Source organism: Microtus oregoni, unplaced genomic scaffold, assembly GCF_018167655.1.
Source record: "Microtus oregoni isolate MIOR12 unplaced genomic scaffold, Mior012 000012F_ref0000307, whole genome shotgun sequence".
In the NCBI taxonomy this organism is placed as follows: domain Eukaryota; kingdom Metazoa; phylum Chordata; class Mammalia; order Rodentia; family Cricetidae; genus Microtus; species Microtus oregoni.
In genome coordinates this window covers 31,073,687-31,098,209 of record NW_024543071.1, presented here as the reverse complement: position 1 = coordinate 31,098,209, position 24,523 = coordinate 31,073,687, and the positions used below count along the sequence as shown (strand labels likewise).

Here is a 24,523-nt window from a genome sequence, read left to right as displayed (position 1 = left end):
GGACTAATTAGATTTGTCGAGGAAATGTCAAGACGGGAAGATTCAGGTTGGCGGTGAGAAAGCACTTGTGATCACTTCACTGAGACAACAGGAAGGGTACCCTAAGGGCAAAACCCCACACACTAGAAGATTTGTCTTATGAAGGTGCAGACATAATCGAGGGAAGAAAGCCTAAACTGAAAAGGTTCCTTACTCCTTGAAGTCTTCTACCTGGAGGAATGTTTCCAAGGGTTACCATGTTTAAGTTGATACAGCTTTAGTCCAAGGGAGCCAGGTTTCATCTTGAGCTGGCTGTAATACTTGGAAAAGTCATCCACATGACATGGTTTTAGAGTCATGAAAGATGCAGGGCTGAAGGTGTCCTGATATTTTGTTCCATAGTTTCCAAGAGTAACTGAGACCAGTAAATGTGTTCTGTTATCAGAGTCCCTTGCAAGGAGGCCTTGAGAGGCCACTGGATCAAGCTGTGAAGATAGACCAGGCTCCAGTGCAGATCCCAGGACACTGGAGAGGTCGTGACTGTAGGATACCCATCCAGGGTGTCTGTGGGCATGGAGTGGAATCAAACCAGCAGAGAAGTTACATGTGCTACAGGTTGCATATCTGGAGGGATAGAGCACAACCAGTTTCATCGTGTGCCCAGATTCTGGAAATAGAGCTGCAGCGCTTGATGTTTTCCCTGTTGAACTTTGGTCTGACTTTGACCGTTCCTTCCCATGCTCTGATTCTTTCACTTTTGGAATGGGAATATTTATTTTATGTCATTCTATGTTGGAAGTGTACAGGGTTTTTATTATTTTATAGGGACTGATAGTTAAGAGATTGCCTTGAGTCTCAAACATATACTTTGGACTTTTAAAGCGCTGGAACTATTAAAGACCAAGGGAACTTTTGAAGATAGATTGTGTTGCATTCTGAGATGAACTTGAGACTTTGGAGACAAGGGATGGAAGATTATGATTCAAAGTAGTATTTTGGGGTGGACCTGAAGAGACTCAGTGGTTAAAATGGCTTCCTACTTTTCCAGAGGACCCCAGTTTAATTCCCAGTACTAATGTTAGATGTCTCACAACTGCCTATAACTCCAGCTCGAGAGGATAAGGCCATCTTCTAGCCTTCACAAGTACCCACGCACACATCCATAGCCTATATTTACACAGATAAATATGTACAAAAATAATTTTTTAAGTGATGCCTTTGGAGAACTGGAGAGATAGCTCAGTGGTTAAGAGCGCTGCTTATTCTGCTCTTCTTGAGATCCTGAGCTCAATTCCCAGCAACCACATGGTGGCTCTCAACCATCTACAATGGGATCCATTGCCCTCTTCTGTTGTATAGGCATATATGCAGATAAAGCACTCATATCCATAAGATACATAAACAAACTTTTTTTTTAAAGTGATGTGTTTGTGTATCAAGTTGACTGGAGGGGAGTTGTGATGGTTAATCTTCATTGTCAGCTTACTGAGACACAGAATTATAAGGGAGACTAATGTCTGGGCATGCATAGGGTGTTATCTGGATTGGGTTAATCCATGTGGAAAGACCTAGTCTGCTGTGGGTGGCACCATTCCCTGGGCTGGGATACTGAACTATATAAAAAGAGGGAATCAAGTTGAACACAAACATTTATCACCCTCTGCTTCTTGACTAAAGATACAATGTGACCAGCTGACCCTGTGACTTCCCTTCAGTGATGAACTGTAACAGTCATTACTTCCTGGGTTGCTTTTGTTAGAGATTTTATTACAATGGAAAAGGAACTAAGGTAAGACTGAAAGGGGGTGAGAAAAACTAGTGAGAAAGCTAGCAAGTGTCTTGAAGCCGTCTCCCGAGTTTGATCATTTTTTAGTAACCCAAATCATAGCCAACGTGGAAACATCAGCACACACTGAAATGTTTCGGAGCTGAGGCAATAAATAATGTCAGGGCTCTGACTGCCTAATCTTATAGGCCAAGTAAAGTGGCTGAAAGCCCTCGGTGTTCTCAATGGACTGATGACTTAGACAGTGACGTCATCAATGCCATCAGTGAATAACTTCTTCCTCAGAAGGAAACGAATGAGACTGTAAGAAATGTAGTAACAGCAGCACCAGTTTGAAAACCATCTTGCATTTCTAGAGCATACCACAGTGAACACCATGCTTCCAGGCAGAGACGCTCACTGGGCTCTCTTAGAGACCGAGGGTTTAACAAATCTGTTGTCATTGTACCACGTGGCAAAGGAGGAACTCAAAGCCATGTCTGCAGGTCGTCTTCCCTTGCTGCCTTCTAGTGACCATAACTAACCACGGTGGAAAACTGAGCTCTGACTAAGCACACAGGTGCCCAGGAAAGAGGGGTTTACAGTACAGTTATACTGACTAGGTATGATCTGCCAAAGAGAACGCATTAGCTTAGGAGCTTAATAAAAAGCAAGCACCAAACTCACAGTCAGACAGTATTACACTGCCCCCCTGTGTCTGTCACTTTCTCACACCTTTGTAAATGACAGCCGGAGATGGTCTCCATTGATTGGGAGCAAAGTCACTGCATCTCTTTAGTCACTCCAGTAAGCTACAAACAGATCTGAGCATCACTACTGTGTCCCTGATCTGATGGTCAAATGCCCTCTGCCTGTGTGTCTGAAGATGCTGCAAAAACTATCACACAAGAATACACTGTCTAAGCTGGGCAGTGGTTGGTGCACACCTTTAATCCCAGCACTTGGGAGGCAGAGGCAAGTGACTCTCTGTGAGTTCAAGACCAGCCCAGCCTACAGTGTACAGCTAGTGCCAGAACAGCCAGGGCTACAAGAGAAATCCTGCCTCCAAAAACAAAAACAAACAAAACAAAACCAAAAAAAAAATACAGTATCTACAGCAAAACAAAGAGGTAATGGATTATTGGCTGTTTGGCTAGTAAAAGAACTAGTGTCTAAGAATTCAAAAATGGCCCATATGACCCTACATGAGACTTCAAGCAAATTTATTTTACCTAGTTAGTACCAAGAACCACGGCTGCTGGCATATGCCGTGCTGAAGTAATTAACTGATTAATATGCACAGTACCTGACACTGAGTGAAATTGCTGTTTTCAGTAATTTAAATTGCGTGCCACTGAAATCACAGTCTGAAATTGGAGGGCTGTGGACGAAAAGCGAGTGTGCACAACAAGGCTCCCATTCTGCATACGGTTAACTTGGGAGTTATAAACAGTACGCATGCTGTCAGTTTGAATATCCCCCAGTCTTCATGTCCAAGCAACTATTCTTATAACCTCACAGACAGAGAAGTGGTCACATGAAAGACTTGTAAATCTTAGCTCTCATCAGGGTGAGACAGGAGGATCACAGGTTCAAAGCCACCATGGGCTTGACTAAAAAAAAAAAAATGGCAATAATGTTTTAACACATAAATTCTAAAAAGTACATTACAAACATTTATATTCAATATATTTACACACAGTATCCTATGTATAGGACAGATAATTAGATATAGGTGCTGTGTGTGTTACTTTAAAGTTAGGTATACAAGCCAATACATCATATATTAAGTACATTTTTTAAAGTCTAAAAGAATCCACAGCAAATTGCCAATTAAAGTATCTGTCAAGAATTGCTAATGAATGGGTTCTTTTTAGTTTTAGTCTACATAATCATGTCTTAGTTGAAATTTTTGCATTGGGTGGTTTTATATTGAGTGTTTTTATTTTAAATAGTACAAAATTAAGTAAGACCAAAATAAGCATGCTCCTATTCTGTTAACATAAAAATCTAACTCGCCATTTCACAAGGTTGTATGTTTGAACATAAAATTGGGTCAAACAAGAAAAAAAGTTATGGAAAAAAACTCAATGGCCTGGTTTTAGCTTGTCATATTTTTTTTTGTCTAAAAAAAAAAGCCATTCAGTGAGAATTTCTGAATAGCAGATAGGAGGCATTTCTCTGTATTGTCTACCAAAACAAGTAATTCCTGAATGGATAGACTCATACTACAATATTTAAGAATCTATTCCTAGATTCACACCATAGTCTACAAATTAATACTGTAGTATCTGAGTGTCTTGTTTATCCCTAGGCTGACACCGTAACATTCAGACGTTTGTCCCTAGATTTAGAAGGTAACATTTGCGTGCCCATCAACGTATTCACACAACAAATTTAAGAATTTTTCTCTGGATTCACACTAGTATCTTAATGACTATACCTAGATTCAGACTGCAACACCTGTGTCCATGTTCAGAGCATTTATCCCTACATTCACACGATAACAGTCAAACATCTATCTATAGATTCAGACCAAAATATTCGAGTGCCTATCCCTAGACCATACCGTAATAGTCAATTGTCTATCACTAGATTCACACTGCAATAATTTGAGGGTCTGCCCCTATATTCTCAGAGCCTAGAGTTCTTACCTGTTTCCAGGGCTACTTTTGCTAAGGAACCAAGGAGCATGTGCCTAGCTCTACACCCTCTCTTGGGCCCCTTACCTGCCCCAGGTATCCAATTATGGGTAGATCCACAACCTTCATAAAAATCCTCTACTCATTCACAGTCTCCCCTCTCCCAGCTTTAGCTGAGACATCTTCTATCCAGGTCAGTACTCTTTTCTCAGTAATTCTCACAGGAAGAAAAGTAAGATCACTTGAGAAAACATCAAAATGGCACAAGGAAAATGAGAAATACATTCATTCTTATCTTAACTGATCTAAGACTTCAATAAAAATATAAATTCATAGAAAAAGGGAGTGCTTACATCATATAGCACAAATAATAAAAACCTAGAGACAGATATTGGGGTTCAACCTGAACATCAGAAAAGGAAAGCAGCCGGCCACCGGCTCTTACTTCTTCCTCAGATGAAAATGGCGACCCTGCCTCCAGGAAGCCTGAGAACGAGACTGAGACCGAGAGCTGTCTCCTCCCGTTCTATTTTCCTCTCTAGGGCTGGGATTAAAGGCTGAGACCAAGAGCTGTCTCCTCCCGTTCTATTTTCCTCTCTAGTGCTGGGATTAAAGGCATGCACCACCACTGCCTGGCCTCTATAGCTAACTAGTGTGGTTACTGGGATTAAAGGAGTGTGCCACCACTGCTGGTATATACAGGCTGACTAAAGTGGCTGCTTTACTTTCTGATCTTCAGGCAAGCTTTATTTATTAAAATACAAATGAAATATCACTACACATCCAGACCTCATTCTGTAGGTAATCAAGAACAATGACCAGAAGGAAAAAACAAATCACACTATGGGAAAAATTGAAACTTTGAAGAAGGAAAATTTAAATTTAAGATTACATATCATATCTAAAAGAGGGGATCATAAAAATATGGTATAATATATCAAAACTAATGTACAATTCAAAAATAATAAATTCAAATGATAATGCCCAGCTTAGCCAAGATATGAGGAGCAGGCATATTCCACTGGGAACCAGTTTGTCCCAGGCTCACAAGGCACAGTTCAGTCTGGGAATTCTACTCTGTGAATATATTAAGAGAAGAAAGAAAAAGAATTTTCATGGTTATATGAAAGACAAAGAGAATATAACAATTAAGGATAATAATACTATGGAAATAGATAGCTATTAAAAATGACAAATACATCAATTCTGGTAACAAGGTTAAGAAAAAAGCCCAAGCCAGGCGGTAGTGGCGCACGCCTTTAATCCCAGCACTTGGGAGGCAGAGGCAGGCGGATCTCTGTGAGTTCGAGACCAGCCTGGTCTACAAGAGCTAGTTCCAGGACAGGCTCCAAAACCACAGAGAAACCCTGTCTCAAAAAACAAACAAAAAAAAAACAGAAAAAAAAAGAAAAAGAAAAAAACAAAAAAGCCCAAAATACAATATAATCACATTGTTCATAGTCTATGAAGACACACAAGTCGCTGAACGGGAGTGCATGCTTGTAACCCCAGCTACTCAGGAGACCGAGGCAGGAAGGTTATGAGCTCATAGTTAGCCTAAGTGATTCAATGAGACTTTGCCTCAAAATTAAAGCCATTTTCTAAAAGACTAAGAGTATAGCTCAATGGTACAATGCTTACCTAACATGTACGATGGCCCGGGTTCAGTCCTCAGAAACACACACATTCATACACGCATGTAAATTAAAAACTCTTTATACCTATCAACGATGATGGTATAGAGTAGATCATTAGAAATGACTCATAAAGAACACTAAAATCCTGTCCTCCTTTCATGTTAAAATACTTCAAAGTGAATTGTTAGTTTAGGAATATGTTTACTGCTACGTTTACAGGCATATTACCTGGAGACACTAGCTGTACCAATTCAAACCTGGTTAGGAAGCCTAAAAAAGAAAGAAGAGAAAAAAAATGAGATTTTAATATTTCAGAAAATTTGCCTGTTTCTTAATATATGCTAAACTAAAACTATTGTATCTCATTTACACTCTGATAACAACAGTACTGACCCTCTATATCCACAGGCTCCCTATGTACAATTTCTATCTTTTAACCAACTATAAACAGAAAACATTTACAAAGTGCTCGCATCTGTACTAACACGCACTTTTTTCTCTTTATTCTCTGAACAATGAAGAACACCATGTTCATACAACATTACAGTATACAATACAGAGATAATCCAAATTATGTGGGATACACACACATGCATACATGCACATACACATCTTCATGCATAGGTTACAAGCAAATTCTACATCATTTTACTTATGATCCTTGGGCACTAATGTACTTTGGTATGTGTGGGAGGTCCTGGAACCATTGTCCGCATCAAAGAACAACTATAATTTAAATTAAGTGCCACAGCAACAATGAAACAGATTTTCATAAAATGAGGGGGTGGAGAAAAGATGAGCATGCTACAAAATTGGCTTTTTACTTCCTGGAAAGTATAGTATATCTTGTCTCTTGAAGGTGTATTGAGAGCTGGAAAGAAGGTTCAGAGTCAAGAGAGCACACAGCTCTTGCAGAGGACACAAGTTCTATTCCCAGAACCCATGACAGGCGGCTAACGACTGCCTGTAACTCCAGCTCCACAAGATCGAATCCCCTCTCCAACCTTTGTGGGCACCTATGCACACGTGGCACACAGAAAAACATAAATAAAAGCATTTATATTCATAGAGTACTAAAATAGCAACATACTTTTCATTTTAAGCTTGAAAAGCCAAGTTACCCATTAATGAAAAAGTTCAGCGTGCCTAAAAACCATGCTGTCTTACCATACAGATATGTCATAAAAATGTATCTTACTATGCTTCTATGAGATTTATATATTTTTACAGAAGCTTTTCAGTTTCAGGAAGTCCCATTTATTAATTTTTTCTCTCAGTGTCTATGCTACTGGGGTTATATTTAGGAAGCGGTCTCCTGTGCCAATGCATTCAAGTACTTCCCACTTTGTCTTCTATGAGGTTGAGATTTAACTATTTTTAAAGAGGCTATCTGTACTATCTATAAAGACATGACTGAAATTTAAATCTTGGGCCAGGAGGGATGACTCAGCAGATTAAAGCACGTGTCACTCAAACCTGGTGACAAATCCCCAGAACCCACAGAAGCAGCAGATAAACAACTCCTAAAGTTATCCTTTGAGTTTTATATAGATACCCACACTCACATAGCACATGCATGTACACACACACACATGCATGCACACACACTGTCACGTGCACATACATGTATCATACACATATACTAATAATAACAGATTTTAAATACTGGGAAAAACTGAAGAAGAAACCAGAAGATGAAAAAAACCACCCATGCTCACATGGATTGACAGGATATAATAAAAATTACTGTAAGAATTACTGATCTACTGATTCAGCTCAATTGCCATCAAAATTTCAGTGACATTCTTCACTGAACTATTCAAATGGAAGCCACACACACACACACACACACACACACACACACACACACGATAGTTAAAGCACATTACAACTGATCAGAAGGAGACCCACACACCTCTCTGGGGCAGCCTGCCTGGGGAAGCAAGATGCTAGGTCAGGCTCTATCATGGTGAGCAAACACATGGTAGGTATGAGAGAGACAGGATAGTTCATGTCCTGTGGAGAGAGGCAGATCTAAAGGGGTGAAGGCAGTGAGGAGAAAGCTGAGGTGGGTGGCTTCCTTAATACCCAGGGCCATGGTGACATACAGGCCTGGGCTGCTGCCAAGAGCCATGTTTGGGTCTGTGGCCCTGTTACCCTGTGGTTCATGGCTCCTGTTACCACCAAAGGCCAAGAGGATAGGGCTACTCAGAGTTGGCCCCACCCCTTACTGGCTACATCACTAGGGAGAACTGGCCCTGACCCTCATCAGTAACAGCTCTCAGAAGAATGGGTCCTACATCTAACCCTGGCAATGCAATAGCGTTGATCCTGTTTGCAGGGGCTTAGGCGAGCTTGCCCTGAGGGCATGAGAATGGGGAATCAGGTCCTGCCCCTCATCTGCCATAGCTAGTGTAGGTGAGGGAGAGATACCTTTCCCCTCCTTGCCGCCTGTGACAGGTGGGAGAGCTAGTTTTAGAGACAATGTCTCAGGTAGCCTCGGCTAGCCTCAAGCTAGATATATTATCAAAGTTAACCTTGAACTCCTGATCTTCTTTCCTCTGCCTTCCAAGTACTAAGGTTAAAGTCAAATGCCACCACATCTGGTTTCATATCTATACTGAGAAAAATGTTTATAACAAAAAAAAGGCAGATGTGATGGGTGGGAGATGACCCAGTGAGTAAAGGCACAGAAGCCCAATGACCTGAGTTCCATCTCAAGAACTCATGACAAAAGGAGGGAACCAACTCACCAACAGAGTCCACTGTCTTGAGTACACATGGCACACTCATACCCATATTCACATTTGCGTGCGCGCGCACACACACACACACACACACAATAACAATAATAAATTTTAAAATTTAAAGGTTATTGTGATGACATAGGCCTATAATCCCAGGACCCTGAATAGTGGGAACAGGTGGGAGTTCAAGGCCAGTCTAGACTACATAGCAAGATTATTTCTCTAAAAGTCAAACAAACAACAAATAAATCATGAACAAAATTTCACCCTAGAGTCTCCCTAAATTTAAATATTGGTGAAACACAGAAATATCACACTTCAGAAGCGGCAGAATTCTGTACCTGGGAATTAATATGAGTCTTTTTTTTTTCTCTTAAGTACCTACTTTCTAAAATTTCTGCAACAGCTCCGGGATCTATTGCATTTTCAAATACCTACAAAAAACAAGGAGGAGACATTTTCAAGGTTTTAGTAAAAGGCATTTCTAGAAACCATAGTTTATGTTCTTTCAAGTAATCAGCATATAGAGAACCAAGCCATATAATATTTTAGGTTTCAACAGGAACATTTTTGGGAGGTGTGTGGTAAAAGTACAACAAATGGTTGTAGCATAGGAGAATTAAAATTATCTGAATGGTTAAAAAAAAAACATCAAGGCAAACAAAATAAACGCTGTAGGGATAAAGTACTCACAAAAAAAATTATCTGAATGGTAAGTACAAAGAAATTTGAGTTAGCTAACTCTATCACGTGCTTAGATGGCCATCAGTTTGACCTACTGTACAAGCAAACACATCTTGCATCAACCTGAGTCTTGAGTGCATAGAAAAGCATCCTGCACACAGCAGGTACTCATCTAGGGTTAGCTAGGTGATTCCTCTGCCCATGCAAGTGGTTACAGGAAGGCAAACAGAAATTTTAACCAAGTAGTGGCCGGGGGTGGGGAAACCCCAGGAAAACATTACTATATCACCTCAACACTGTCAGGTCTGCATATTTCATTCTTGAAATAAAAACTTCGGAGGCATCACTGAAACAGAACAGGCCTCCAATGACCTTTTGAAAACAAGAGATTTTCAGTAGCTTTTCAGTAGTACACTTAGCCTTTAGACTTCTGACTTAAATGATGTTTAAAGATAAGCATGGTTAAAATTCTGCCTGAGGTTTCAAAGTCAGGTCTCTTTTAAGGGCAAATGAAGACACTGTTTTGCTGCTTGCATTTATTAAGTAAATGTGGGCAACATTATTTTTGCCTAGACGATTTCGATAATTCCATCTTTTCATTTCAACTGTTATCAGTTGAATTGTGTCCCTGTCAAAATTCACAGGTTGACATCTAACCCCAGGATCTCAGAATATAACCTTATTTCCAAATACAGTCAATAGGGATACGCTTAGTTTAAATTTGAATGATGTCATATTGGAGTAGGTTGAGCACCTAATACGTGATTTTTTTTTACTTAAGTAAGTATTTGAGCACAAAAATTCACGTTTTTAAAGTTAAAAATAAAACTAAAACAAATTCATGAATGTACTTGAGCAGAGAGAAATTCATGAACGCAGACAGTGCTCAGAGGAGCCACAATTACAAATGGGCACAGTTTTCTACTCAGGCATGCAAAGCAGAGAAAGCAAATGCAGTTGATTGCTTAGAGCGGACAGACTGAGCCTAGATAACCTGACATTTCTCATCCATGAAGACTCTGCTGTTATTTTACTACTCACACATATACATTCTTTTGACTTAAAGAACTGGAGTCTCTCTGGTCTAATGCTCAGAATTTTTTTTAACTCTGTGAACTATAGAGAAGAAATGGTGTATACTGAAGCTGTGGTGCTATAAATCAGGGGAATGTCCTGCCCTTATGTCTCGGGAAGTACCAGGGCCCCGACAACATTCTGCTCTGACTTCTAGATACCAGTACTGCCACAGCAAGTTTGCTGCCCACGGGTTACTTCAGTATGCCAGCTCTAAGGGTCTAATATGTCTCATGAAAGGGTTTTCTCACATGTGATCGCGGGGCGCTTGGTTGGGGCAGCTTGGTCCATTCAAATACAATGGCTTATAAACTTTTATGAAGAATTTGTTTACCCAGATGCTTTTAAATATTCAAATTTGAGTCATGCAAAGAGGCTGTGGGGAAAGAAAATGCTTTTGCTACTTGCTATAAAAGTATTTTCAGCTAAAGAATGAAACAGTGCATGAAACCTGGAACTAGAAGAAACTACAATATGAACCTAAACCACTTGGTTTCAGAAAAAGAAAAAAATGGTCCTGAGGTATGTCTCACTAGTAATCTCAAGACAACAGCGTTTCTACACAGCAGCAGAGAAGCATCTAAAGTCTGAGTCTCAGACATTCTATTCTCCTTTTGAAAAACAAATGAGATTGGACTAGGAAAGTCCCCAAGGTGATTGATGGATGTGTCGTTCTGTGCTTTCACAATTTTCTATCTATGAGATTCTTACTGCTGTATCTTAGAAATGTTCTACAGGTCTACCAAAACTGGGAAGAGGAGAAAATGTTGGGAAGGAAAACACTTCTCAGCACCTACTCTACATCATGCCCATGGCCACATGTGGCAGAAGGACTGTCTGGGTTCCAGCTGCATTTCAGAGGAAAATAACCATTTGCTCTTTTACCCAACCAGCTTGACATATTTTTAAGTGAATAGGCTGTACTTTAAAAAAAAAATGCTCAGATAATCTTCATATTTTCTCCCATCTTTGGGTCAAAAGAGATAGGCGGGTTTCTGGGCACCATCTTCCGGGCCTTTGAAGGCGATGTGGTGCCTTCCCTGGGCCCCCAACCCCTCCCCCCTCAGTGACACTGTCGGGGCAAAATCATTAGGCTTACTAAAGATAACTCCGATTTCATCTCCAAATCCAAAACCTGAGGGGACAGTTGGTGGTTACAGATTAATGAAACGGAACGAATATTCTCCAGCATAGGGTAATGAGAAGCCCTGACTAGGGTTTGGCTGTATTTTTTTGAATCATGATTGCATTCATTGGAGTGGAATCTAGCCCTTACTACTTACTGCTACATGACACACTTAAGGTTACTCAGAACATAGGAACAGCTTTCTTGTGTTTAGTTACAAGATTTCAGCCACAAGATTTAACCGATTTAGTTCGAGTTTTAAATTAGTTTTCTGGGTTTAAGAAAGTTTTTCTTAAGGTCTGCGGTTTATTAATAGCCTTTCTCATAAATGTGATGCAACTGTCTCTAACACCTCAAAGAACATTCAGAAACGCTCCCTGCTCCAGTTAGAAAATGCCAAGGGAGCGCCAAGAATAGAAAGCATCCACCAGGGTGTTCAGCACTCAATTGATAGAACTTGGCTTGGACCTGCACAGCAAAAGCAATCTTCTAAACCTATGCTTTTGCCCCAAGGCCGCCTGTACTTTTAAACTATACTGAATCGCCTTACGGTCACTTTTTAAAAAAGGAAAAAAATGTACAAAACCACTATTCTTTATAATAAGTATTCCGCTGACTTCAGACAGCCAAACTCATTGAGAAGTCAAGATCACCTTTTCAAATATCATGTTCTGTTGAATCGCAATAGGGAACACAGAAGGAAAGCAGTTTGTCTCCAGGTACTGATTCAGGAGGTAGACACCAAGGTACACACCTTCCTTGTACGGCAGGAACACTCCCGGGCAAGAAATCTTAAAAAGAAGAGGAGGGAAATCAGTATTTGTTTTTGTGCAACAGGGCCGTGTATCTCCTCAACTCCCACAGCCTCTGAAATGACCCCATCATTGCATCCTTCACCTGTACCTCCCAGTCTCAGCATCCTCCTAGCTCTTCGTCTAGCTGGATCACCCGGTCCCCTCCCACGTCTCCGCCAGGTGTCACAATCGCGCTCCGCCGCTCCTTGGCCCGCCCTCCAGGATGGCAGTGCGGAAGCGGAAGAGGCTGCGGGGCCGGGAAGCCTCTCTCCGGTCTGGCCGGGTCCCCGGGACCAGCCGCCCGCCGCGATGCCGAGCCCCAGGAGAACCATCGAGGGACGGCCGCTGGGCTCCACCGGCGGGAGCAGCGTCCCGGGCAGCCCGGCCCACGGAGCAAGCGGTGGCAGGTTCGAATTCCAGTCGCTGCTGAGCTGCCGCCCGGGCGCGGATTCAGCCTGCGCCCGGCTGCGCGCGTCCGATAGCCCGGTGCACCGGCGCGGCTCCTTCCCGCTGGCTTCCGCTGGCCCCGCACAAGCAGCCCCGACCCTGCCGCCCGAGGAGGACCGCATGAACTTGAACCCGTCCTTCCTGGGCATCGCCCTGCGCTCCCTGCTGGCCATCGACCTGTGGCTGTCCAAGAAGCTGGGAGTGTGTGCCGGGGAGAGCTCGGCCTGGGGCAGCGTGCGGCCCCTGATGAAGCTGCTAGAGATCTCGGGGCACGGCATCCCCTGGCTGCTGGGCACCCTCTACTGCATGCTTAGGAGCGACAGCTGGGCCGGGCGCGAAGTGCTGATGAACCTGCTCTTCGCCCTGCTGCTGGACCTGCTGCTGGTGGCAGTGATTAAAGGACTGGTCCGCAGGCGCCGACCAGCGCACAATCAGATGGACATGTTTTTCACCGTCTCAGTGGACAAGTACTCCTTTCCCTCGGGCCACGCCACGAGGGCCGCCCTGGTGGCGCGATTCATCCTGAAGCACCTGGTGCTGGCCATTCCACTGCGGGTGCTGGTGGTGCTCTGGGCCTTCGTCTTGGGGCTCTCCAGGGTCATGCTTGGGCGGCACAACGTCACTGATGTCGCTTTCGGCTTTTTTCTGGGCTACATGCTGTACAGCATTGTGGATTATTGCTGGCTGTCACCCCACAATGTTCCTGTTCTCTTCGTGCTATGGAATCATCAGTGACACCATCTCATTGATTGTTGGCACCAGGAAGTCCAAAGGTTTCCACCTTCGAAGAATCTGACCTAAACCAGAGCCATCCAGTTGTCCCTTCAGCCATTTCAAACACCTTTGGGAATTCTGGGATCACACTGTCTTGACCTGTTCCTAGGCAGGAGCGCGTGCTGGCTATTACTGAACACAGGCATACTAGAGAAAGAAAGTCTATTGTGTATGTATTCAACAGCTGTTTATCTCCAAGACAGATGCAAAGAAATCAAGCTGGCTGATTATACAATTGCTATTTGTTTAAAGTTGACAGATTAGTGTTAATTAGTAATCCCAAAAAACAGTGTTACCACTTGTAAATTGAACATTAAGAGACACGAGCTTCCAGATAAACCATGTGCTTATTCCCAGCCCTTCCCCTGTGGTAGATTTTAAACAGTATTTTTAAAATTTAAGGCAGATTTTCCCAGTTTATTCTCTGAACATCTGTGGCCACAACTGGAGCTTTTTCTGTATCCTGGTTGCTTAAGAAGCTCTCCCACCTTGGTGGATTAGGTCATCAGAAGAGGTTACACACAGCACTTGTCTTTCTTCCTATTGCTCTCAAAAGGTCTTGAGGTGTTTACTTTCCACTGCTCTCTAATAATGTCTTTTAGCATTCATAGAACAAGCCAGGATGTTAAAGAAGACAGACTGAAAAAGTGGGCTTGTCTAAGGGTCCCACGGAAATGTAAGTATGACACCACTGTTCATTCCTGATGACAATCAGTAGCCATGCATAGCAGGGGGCCAAGAAGCTGAGTTGCTGGGGAGACTGAGGGTCTGGAAACAGACAGACCACAGATGTCAATGACCAGGGGCAGGAGATGAAGCCCTGCTCCTCATCATCTCTAAGGAATAGAGCATAGGGTTCTCTATTAAGGGGAAAAAATGGAAAAGAGGTGTGGTGTTCAGTATGCTGCATAGCTTCCTTGTGTATATCACAGAAATGACTTATGCTCTCCATTTTCACATCAGTTCCACTTTGCTGTATCTAGCACATTTTCGATTAACAGTACTTAACTTGAAATTCTTCGGGAGAGCCTGTTGCCCTACATGAGCACCCGGTAAAACTCCTCTAAATTTCTGTTTACACGGAAAGCTGTTCGTCCACGCGCCTCCCCCAATCATTAGACCAAAGATGACCAAAGAATGTGGTAGGTTTCTGATGCTTGTCTGACCTGGAAAGACCAAAGGGAGTATGTGCTATATGAATCTGTAAATGCTGCTCTGACGGGAAAGGAAACCTTTAAATCACCCGTGGCAGTGGGGCCGTCAGGTAATCTTAGTGACCAGTTGTTCTGGCATTTATTAATAAATAGAACGGATTGTTGGATGTGATCCCGCATGCAAGGGTATGGACCAGACTGTGCAGAATGGGTGTGCTGAACGGTTCTCACTGGGAGGAGGCAGGACCATAGAGAGTGGGGGCTAGGCACACCAAGAGGATCAGCTCTTTCTCGGAATAAAACAAGTCATCGCATTTCCACAACACCCTGAACACTAACTACCTCGTTGCTTACTGACTCTGCCAAGCTGTGAGGTTCTAAGTGGTCTGACTGTGGTTTAGATCTTCAGATTTTGGTTTGGTTTGGTTTGGTTTGGTTTTCAGGACAGGGTTTATTTGTGTAGCTCTGGTTGTCCAGGAACTCGCTCTCTAGACCAACCAGGCTGGCCTTGAACTCACAGAGATGTGTCTGCCTCTGCCTCCCACGTGCTGGGATTAAAAGCGTGTACCACCACTACCCAGCTTCGGAGATCATTCCTAATTGTAGCATTCAGGCCAGGCATTTGAAGGACAGTGTTTTCTCTTACTGTGTCCCCGGGTCTGATTACTGAGGGCCTATCTTCTGGCTTCTAGTTACACTTCTGGAATTTCATGTTTTGTTTGCCGGGGCCTGAGTTTGCCAGCTTTCTAAAGCACAGAACGGATCAAGTTACCTGACTTCATGGCTCATTCTAAATTCTCTCGAGTAAAAAACTGATTTTTTTTTTTTGTGAATTACTTGCACACTGATTACTTGCCTTTTTTAAAAACAAAATAAATTAACCCGTACTGTTGAATGACGTGGGATGAAATCTTAATTTGTCTTGCTGTAAGAGAGTTCTCTCGGCCTTTTAGGGATTCCTTCCTTTTCCTGAGTGCTTGAAACTGATACAGCGCAACTGATAATGTCAGTAGAATGGAACCAAACCAGGGCCCTTTAAGGTCAACAAGCCCCATGAAACCCTAGAGTTTGCTGTTGTATGGCAGCTAGCGGAATTTCCATGCAGGGTCCTGTTAGCATCCACTGTAACTATGGCCAGTAGTGAAGCCTCTTACAATCAGGAGGCCACGCTCCATGCCAGTCTTGTTGCTATAGATGGGAGAGCGATACAAAAGGACTGACTCCAAAATGGGAACATCATCTCTGGGCTCCAGCTGAGGGAGAAGTTGGCGGGTAATTAGAAAACGTTTCTTGTTACAAGACTGAGTGTCCTGTTGAAATTACCAACCCAAAGCCGAGGGAACTCACTTGGCCTCTTGGAGGTAGCACATTGGTCAAGAGTGGAGCTTTTAAAATTCTATGTTCTTTGATTACTTAAAGAAACAAAGTTAAATCCTTTATCCTTGGAACAAAAAGTTCTTCGTTTTAAAGAAACCAAGAAACACGTTGGTCTTGCGAAGAAAAATAAAACTCGGGACAGATTGAGCTGAATTAAAAGTCTAAAGGTCCACGGATGACAAATGTGCAGAATCCTAGGGACAGAAATGCAGTGTGTCCCAAAAGTGGTGTGTGTGGAGACAGTGGAGGGGAATGTGGGGTTAGCAGCGCAGGCTCGCCGATCTCTTACCGCCCGGATTTGAAGTTCCACCACCACCTCCAGAGGCATCCTTCCCTGTGTGGGCGAAAGCACCGGAAAGACAAGATCCTTTCGTGCTGAGCCTTGAACCAATTATTTCTTAGTTTACATCAAGGCAAATGTTTCCCAGCTTCCCTAGCCCCCACCCCACCCTTTTGTTCCCCCATCAGTCCCCCAAGCCCAGGTCCCTCCCACCAGGACGGGTATCTCACAAGCTATAGATTGTAAACTTCCAGAAGGCTGAAGCTTCGGGTTGCCATGGACACTCAAACGCTCAACCTTCTCCCCTGGAACACTAGCAGGTTTAGGCGCATGCGCGCTAATGCTCTGCTGGGAACCGGAGTTGTTCTCGGCGTCCTTGCGGTGGCCTGGCCAGTGACTGCCTTAAGGGCCTGGGAACCTGTCTGCAGAAGCTAGGAACTTCTGCAGTCTTTCCCTGGACGCTTGTTGACCCCAGTTACTGTGTTCAAATGTTTACCAGTTTCCATCCCCAAAGTGGAATGAGATCATAGCTCTATTGTGTAATCGTTTTTTAGTGGCTGTTGAGACCCCAGACACTGAGATTCCTGTGACAATGTCTATTTAGCATAATTGCCCATTCCCTAGCGGACTCCCTCATTAAATGTCTTGTCTCCTTTTGCCTCAGAAAACACGCTCACTGAAGATAAGAAATCAACGTACTAACTAGAAATAGGTCATTTCTAAAGAGGTGAGTTAGGAATCTCATGTCTAGAAACAACACTGACTTCCCTCTTCACTGCACAGTTCAGCCTTTCCGAGTAATTTAAGGCAGGCATTGACTTGGAGCATCTCCCAGAGGAGATCCGTCAGGTGGCAGGAGCAGACAGGGTATGACTTCTCAAGCAGCAATGAAATGACAGGTTTTTTTTTTCCATTTTATGTGATTTTTAAAACAACAATAGTGGACAGGAGGAGAATATGGCTGTTTTTAGCAGATCCAAAATTTCACTGAAGGCCAATGTCTCAAAACAAGTAAATACATAATATTCTTAAAAATTAGGGCTGGGCCATGTGGTTCGGTTAGTAGTGTTTGCCCGGTCTAATGGTCACCAGAACTACATAAATCTGTCTTTAATCGATGTTTTACTCCTAGCATGGTTAAGAGAATCAGAAATTCATAATTAGCCTGGAATAGCTAATGAGTTTGAGACCATCCTGGACTACATGAGACCCTGCCTCAATAAGACAGAATTTTAAAGACATTATCTTGTGATTTATTATTAATACTTTACATTGAGATCTATGCAATTGGAAAAGGTACAAGAAGATATCCCTAAAAAGATACCGCTGAAGATATTCACTTCAGTAGCTTTAGTAGTTCATATTTCTGAAAGGAAAAAACTCAGTGGTGAAGAATGAAGCCTTACATCTATATCCAGCTCCTAGTGTTCTCTCTCTCTCTCTCTCTCTCTCTCTCTCTCTCTCTCTCTCTCTCCCCAAAGACATATAGAGATGGGTGCCCAGCTCTCTGGATGCCCAGAGCACAGATACATCATGACAGCTAACTGGCACAAGACCTGTGATGTCACAGGGATACAACCAACTGATAACACTAACACTGTGCCGAACAAATTTATAGTTAAGTTTCCTGAGGTAAAACAAAAGGGGGGACCAATTCTTACCGAAGATCTATTTCAGCTGCTAGGAATTTATTCTGTGGATATACTTTCACACACACACACAAAAAAAAAACCATGGCGATATATGCCTCATCATTAAGATTTAAAAAAAATAAGAATCAAGCAAAGTTCACTAAGTAGAGTCATATTAAAGCCGATGGTTATTAAAAAGCATGAAGAAAGAATGAAGCAGAGCTGTGGATTTCAACAGTAAAGAATCTCTAAGAGGAAAATAAATGCATGACACAAAAATTACATTTAGTACACTGCTATTTCAAATAGAAGGCAATACAATGTATAATTATGCTTAAAGTGTTTCTGGGGCAGGACAGCAAGGAATCACTACAGACTTAATAAAGCTACACGTTTGGAAAGTGATGTGAGATCCCCTTCTGTTTATGTGTTGCTTTTATTGGTTAATGAATAAAGAAGCTGCCTTGACCTGTGATAGGGCAGAGTAGAGCTGTTGGGGGGGGGGGGGACTACACTAAACTGAATGCTGGGAAAAAGAAGGCGAAGTCAGGAGAAGCCATGGAGCCTCCAGAGGAGAAAGACACAAGCTGCCAGCCTGAATCTTGCTGGTAGGCCATGAGCCTGGTAAAATATAATAGAAACAGGTTAATTTAAGATATAAGAGTAAGCTAGCAATACTTGTGATTGGCCAAGCAGTGATTTAAATAATAAAGTTTCTGTGTGATAATTTCGGAAGTCTGGGTGGCTAGAAAATGAACAAGTGGCTTCACCCAACAGGAAAGAGATGCAGAGAGAGTGATTGAAGGGAAACTTGCTTTTCATTGTGATTGAAGGGAAACTTGCTTTTCATTTAATACTCTTTGGTGCTGTTAAAGGGTATTATTCCCAACAACCTCTATTACTGAATTCAAAAATGGAACAATTAAAAAAACATAAAACAGAAAAAAGAAGCCTAAAAGCATAGGAAGAGCAAGAGCCCACTCTTCTTCAATGGTGGGAGCCAAAGCCTGCATATCACATGTCACAAAAACACCCATGAGAAGGTATCCGCCACTTTTACTTCCAGGGCAAGGGATTGTATTCTCTGATCCACAGGTGTTTCAGGAATCTCACACCCTGAACTAGTAGGAGACATTTCCTGCATGTTTAGACATAGATTGTTCTAGAAGAAACAGAGTTCCAAAGGACTGCTGGTCACATCAGGTCAAAGGATTGCTGCTGAATGCTTGCCGAGCTCTTGTGGAGTGGGGAGGCCACCTGGGTTATCTGACACAGGGCGCATTAGGAGGGAGGCCACCTCTTCGTCACCTTTATGCCGTCTTATTACAGCTAGTGTCTCTCTGAAGGCAGGCGGCCGTGCTCCATAATACATGACTGAAAGGCCTTTAAAGTCCTGTCCTAATGCATTTATTTACGTCTCCACTCATTTAGCTGATTTGCTAGGCTCTCCAGTCTTCCATGCCAGCGAACTGTCCTTCAGCAGGCATGAATAACACCAGAAGATTGATTTCCAAAGTGAGTTATTTGTGAGAAATGCCTGCTGAAAAACAATAACCAAGTTCATGGACAGTCCGGATTATCTCAGCAACAACACATTCCCAGGGCACTAATTTTGTTCCTCTGCACGAACGAAGCCTTCAGATAGAAAAACCTATCTCTTATATCTGCCCTTCCCCCAAAGTCTTTCTTTAAAACGTTCTTTAACAATTTAGCTTTCTCAATATGCCAAGAAGAAATTTTACCTTTTACTATGAATAAAAATGAACTGCACCTGACTCTTTATAGTTTTAACAAACTGTAAAGCAGAAGTTTCTATTTTAAAAAATTATTTAAACTGCATCCTTTAGGGAACTCTCCAAGAAGGGTCAGGCTGTTACTAATTCTGTCACTATGGTATTTTATTAAAAGGATGGATCTATAGAAAGCATGTGCACTAAGTTGAATCAGGCTGCTAGTGCCACATTATCAATATGGTGGTGACATATAACTAAGTTAGCTAAAATAAAGTAATGTTGAGTTCCTCAGTGGCACCAGTCACATTCCCAATGACAGCGCAAAGAGATTGTTTCCATCAGCAAAGACTTCTAGTGCGCAGTATTTTTCTAGACTTAACTGCTCTTAAAGGAGATGTGGAAGGGAAATATTTTCTCATTTTGTTTTAGAGTGTCAGGGGTAAACCTAAGGTTTTGTGCACGGCAGACAAGTACTCCACCACTGAGTAACATGGCCAGCTAAAAAACCACATTAATGGCCTCCCAAAGAAGCCATCCTATAAGTCACATGTAGAATGTTGAGCCGTCTCCTCAGCAACTAAAACAGTCAATGGCATTGTAAGAGCAAAGGACGTGTTGGCAGTAAGTGGTATAGATTTTCAAACTCTCAATAACCAAATATTGTATGTGTGCCATTTTTGCACCCTGAATTTTAACAAACCAACTCAAACGGTGTTTGAGAATTCCAGGCAATGTTGATTTTATTTGGAGTTATACAATACCCAGTGATTAATTTTGATAGGTATGATAAAGCCTTTGTGTCTTTGCGCAGAGCATTAACTTGGTTGAGAGTCACATATTAAGGGATTGCATTGTCCTTTTGTTACTCTGCAAACATGCCTGACAAAAGCAATTCAAGGGAGGTTTTCTTTTGGCTCGAAGTTGGAGAGTACAGTCCATCATGGTGGGTAGGATGCGGCCACAGGAGACTGAAGCGGCTGTTCCCTTTGCTTGGGTCCACAGTCAGGGAGGTAAGGAAGATGGATGATGCTTCTCCACTTGCTCCAGGACCTGTCAGGCTCCACTGGCAGCCTGCTAGCCTTGCCAGCATGAAACTTGTAGATTCATCCCCAGCAGTCCATTGGGTGGGGTCACCCACCTTCAAGTGTGGGTCAACCAAGACTGATTATCATAGGCATGTGGCAGTAAAATCACGGAAAGCTGAGATTTTTCCTTTCAAGTATTCCACGAAATGAAGAAAAGGAATAAAGCAAACATAGCAAAATCCTGACAATGACTGAGTTGTGACATGAGCTTTCTATAGTCTAAACATTTGTGTGTTCAAAATACATGCCTTGCGATCTGTAATATGTGCTTAAATAGGAAAAGCTACCTACCACCTGCTTACATGGACCTCCCCTCCTACGCTAGCCCATTAAAAGGACTGCGGTCATCAGCCTTACATCTCCTTTCCTAGCCAGATCATATGCATATAAAAGGAAAATATGGTAGTAAATTCAATGAAGATGCAGACAAGATAAGTGCTATACAGTACAATTAATATCTTGCAATCATTTCAGAAGGGACACCATGGAAAGAAGACTGCGGCCCTGCACTTTAAGAACAGTGGCCTTACTACCAAGCACAGACTGGCAATTTTCATATTTCTTAATGAATACATAGCTCTCAGCCAGGGCTATGAGAGAGACCTGTCTCAAAAAAACAAAATAAAACCAACTAACCAAGCAAACAAAGAAAAAACAAATACTCTGTGCTCCAGAATTTTCCCTTAGTTTTGGGAATGTTTCCAAAGAAAAAGCAAATTAGAACCAAAAGGCCTGTAACCATCTTGAAGTTGTCATGGATCTGAGCCTACACATGGGATCTATTTTTTATAATGGCATTAGCATTTATGAGCCAGACTAGTGCTACACCCTGGCTTGAGCTGAACTCAGTGGCATTTGTGGGCTCAATAGTGACAACGATGGCACACAAACCCTTCCTAGGGGACGGATGGCTTCTAGGAATTTGTCCTATGTACTCTGCAGTTGGAAAGTCGTTTCCTTGAGAAAGGCGAGCTTTCTGATTAGTAGGCATATTACAATATAAATCAATTTCTAAAAACATAAGATGATAAAGGGGTATGATGAAGTTACAAAATTTGTTTTATTACTGTTGTTATTTTAAGTATTAGGAGTAGTGAGATGAATCTCTGGTCAAGGTACTTGCTACGTGAACCTAGCAGCCTGAGTTCAATCAATGGAACCTCCCTGGAAAGGTGGAAGGAGAGCATACATTCTACCTTTGACCTCCATGCTTGCACACCTTGGCAAGCACACACACACACACACACACACACACACACACACGCAGTAATAATGTGTAATAGTAAGGCACAGGCTTTATGCCCTGAAGTTATCAGTGGTTCACAATGAGGCTTCTCATGGTGTCATATTCATCTCCATCATTTATGATTTGAATATGAGATGTCCCCTGACAGGTTCATGTGTTTAAACACCTGAAATACCAGCTGGTCCCAGTGGTTTAGAAGGCTGTGGAACCTTTGGACCATATGGACTAGCTAAGAGAATTGGATTTCTGGGAGTGGACCCTGAAGGTTGCGTGTGTGTCTGTTCCCAGGCCAAGCCGTATGCTTCCTGATCTGCCAAGATGCGAGCAACTGAAACCTCCTGTTCCCACCACCATGGTGCTGGTCCAACATGATGGACTTGTTGCCTCTAAAACTGTGAGCCAAAATAAACCCCTTCTTCGTTGAGATGCTTCTGTTGGGTATTTTATAACAGATCAGAAAAGTAATAAAGTCATTTGTCAAAAAATAAACTTCTTCATGCCCCTCATCTGCCCTCTTTCGCCTTGATTTAATCCCGTTTCCATCCATCCTTTGACATGTCCCATTCATCCATTCATCGTGTATGTAGTGATCATTACTACGCATGTGGCACAGTTCGGAGTATTGCAAGTGTGAATGAGATGCAGCCTGCAACCATACGGTGCTTACATTCTAGTGAAGGAAGAAATAACAAATAAGAACCGGAAAACATAGTACCATGAATAGCAAGAAAAACTATACAAAGTGGTAAGATGAAGGGTTACAGGTTAGAAAGGGAGTAAGAACCCGATTTAAGCTTAGTGACTAGGCTAGCCTCATATTGAGAAGCAGAGAGGCGGGGTAGGGGAGGGAACAGAGGGTGGCTTTTCTCAGTGTTTCCTGCTTTTATAACTTTGGGAGCCTGGACTTGTGACTTTCTGGGTCTTAGAACAGCCCTCCTTCTGCGGGGAGAGAGGGGATCGTTTAAATTATAAGGAAATAGCTCATATTTGGACACGTTAAATTTTAAATGTGCATCATCCATTTTAATGGGGATGTCCAAACTGCAGATACACAACATGAGGCTGAAGTGCTGGGGTGAAAGTCAAGACTTAGATTCCAGTTTGGGAACGATCAATACCCAGACGTTATTTAAAGCGATGGTCATTGAAGAGATCCTCCCCCACATAAAAATCTGAGGAGTTCTAAAATTAGAGGTCAGGCAGAGGAGAAGGGAATCAAGGAGAGCAACTTAGAACCTACAGTGAACTCTGCACCGACAGAGAGCTGGTTTCTTTGCCAGGCACCACTCAAAGCACTTTGCGGTTTCAAATGAAGAGGGAAAAAAGTTGTTTTCCTTTTCTCTCGCCTGTCACACTTTCCCCTGTGGCTTTTCAAGCCTGACCTCAACAGAGGTCGAGTAAAATGCTTTTCAACTTTTATTTATGATTATAAAGTTCTATACTTGTAGGAAGATCAATCGGCACAATACAGAAACGCTAACAATAGAAGTACGATCCTCAGAAACTTGATTCCTGGCCTTATCCACCAAGGAAACCATTACATTTCTTCTGTACCTTCCAAGAATTTTACACACACACACACACACACACACACACACACACCTTTAAAAATAAGTATGCTCTCATCCTACATATATTTCCTTAACTCAGTGCCCTGTCTGTGTAGCCTAGGGTGGTGGTGAACTTGATACTCCTCACGCCCCAGCCTTTCCCAGGATTACAGACATGCACCACCACATTAGTTCACTGCAGAGATATTTCCATATCAGCACACGAGATCTACTTTACTCTTCATTTGTGAGCAACTCCACTGCTTCTAGTTAGTTATTTTTAGCGCTCTTTTATCACCCCAAAACATCTTTGTGGATAAATCTTTGGCTACTGCTATAAAGCTATTGTTGGGTATTTTCCTGGTCACGAAAAGCACACATGCCTCTCACGTTAGTCCTTTTCCCTAGAGGTCATCACACAGCATTTCTGACTGCATTTTTCTCATGTAGTGGCCAACCATTAGGATTAACCAACCTTAAGAGTTTGTCAACCAACTCTTGCGAGGTGCAGGTGGCTCAGTGGGTAAGAACGCTAGGTGTGCAAGCAGGAGGACCTGAGTTCAAATTCCCAACAATCATGTAAAAAGCCTCTGTAAGAGGCCTGTGACATAGATCATGGGGCTTGCCTGGGAGTTCTCTAAGCTCAGTGAGAGACTTTATCTGGCCTACTCCTGTGAATGTTTGCCAATCAAAGACTCAACTATTGATGCTCTGTTGTCTAGTCTGACTGTGAGTAGACAACAGGCCTGGTTGTTAAACACGCAGGTTGTGAAGTTAGACTCCCTGAATCCTAGCTGT

The 24,523-nt window shown here is 42.5% G+C and overlaps 2 protein-coding genes across 8 annotated transcripts in view; one reads left to right on the top strand and one right to left on the bottom strand.

Moving 5' to 3' along the window:
• Positions 1–24,523, bottom strand: part of Spata6l (spermatogenesis associated 6 like) — a 49,646-nt gene that overhangs the window by 23,946 nt on the left and 1,177 nt on the right. For 4 of the 7 annotated variants that reach the window (XM_041660982.1, XM_041660985.1, XM_041660986.1 and 1 more), the window contains exons 1-4: positions 12,552–12,795; positions 12,308–12,445; positions 9,156–9,204; positions 6,252–6,293 (exon numbers count right to left, since the gene is read on the bottom strand). In XM_041660982.1, the coding sequence (XP_041516916.1) occupies positions 6,252–6,293; positions 9,156–9,204; positions 12,308–12,322 (106 nt within the window). In that variant the 5' untranslated portion in view covers positions 12,323–12,445; positions 12,552–12,795. Of the gene's footprint in view, positions 1–6,251; positions 6,294–6,847; positions 6,867–9,155; positions 9,205–12,307; positions 12,446–12,551; positions 12,796–24,523 lie in introns of those variants that run through there. The other 3 variants (XM_041660983.1, XM_041660987.1, XM_041660988.1) reach the window with 3 other exon arrangements.
• On the top strand, positions 12,560–15,745 carry Plpp6 (phospholipid phosphatase 6). The gene has a single exon (XM_041660980.1). It carries the CDS (start codon positions 12,758–12,760, stop codon positions 13,628–13,630), a length of 873 nt encoding a protein of 290 aa, XP_041516914.1. The 5' UTR covers positions 12,560–12,757; the 3' UTR covers positions 13,631–15,745.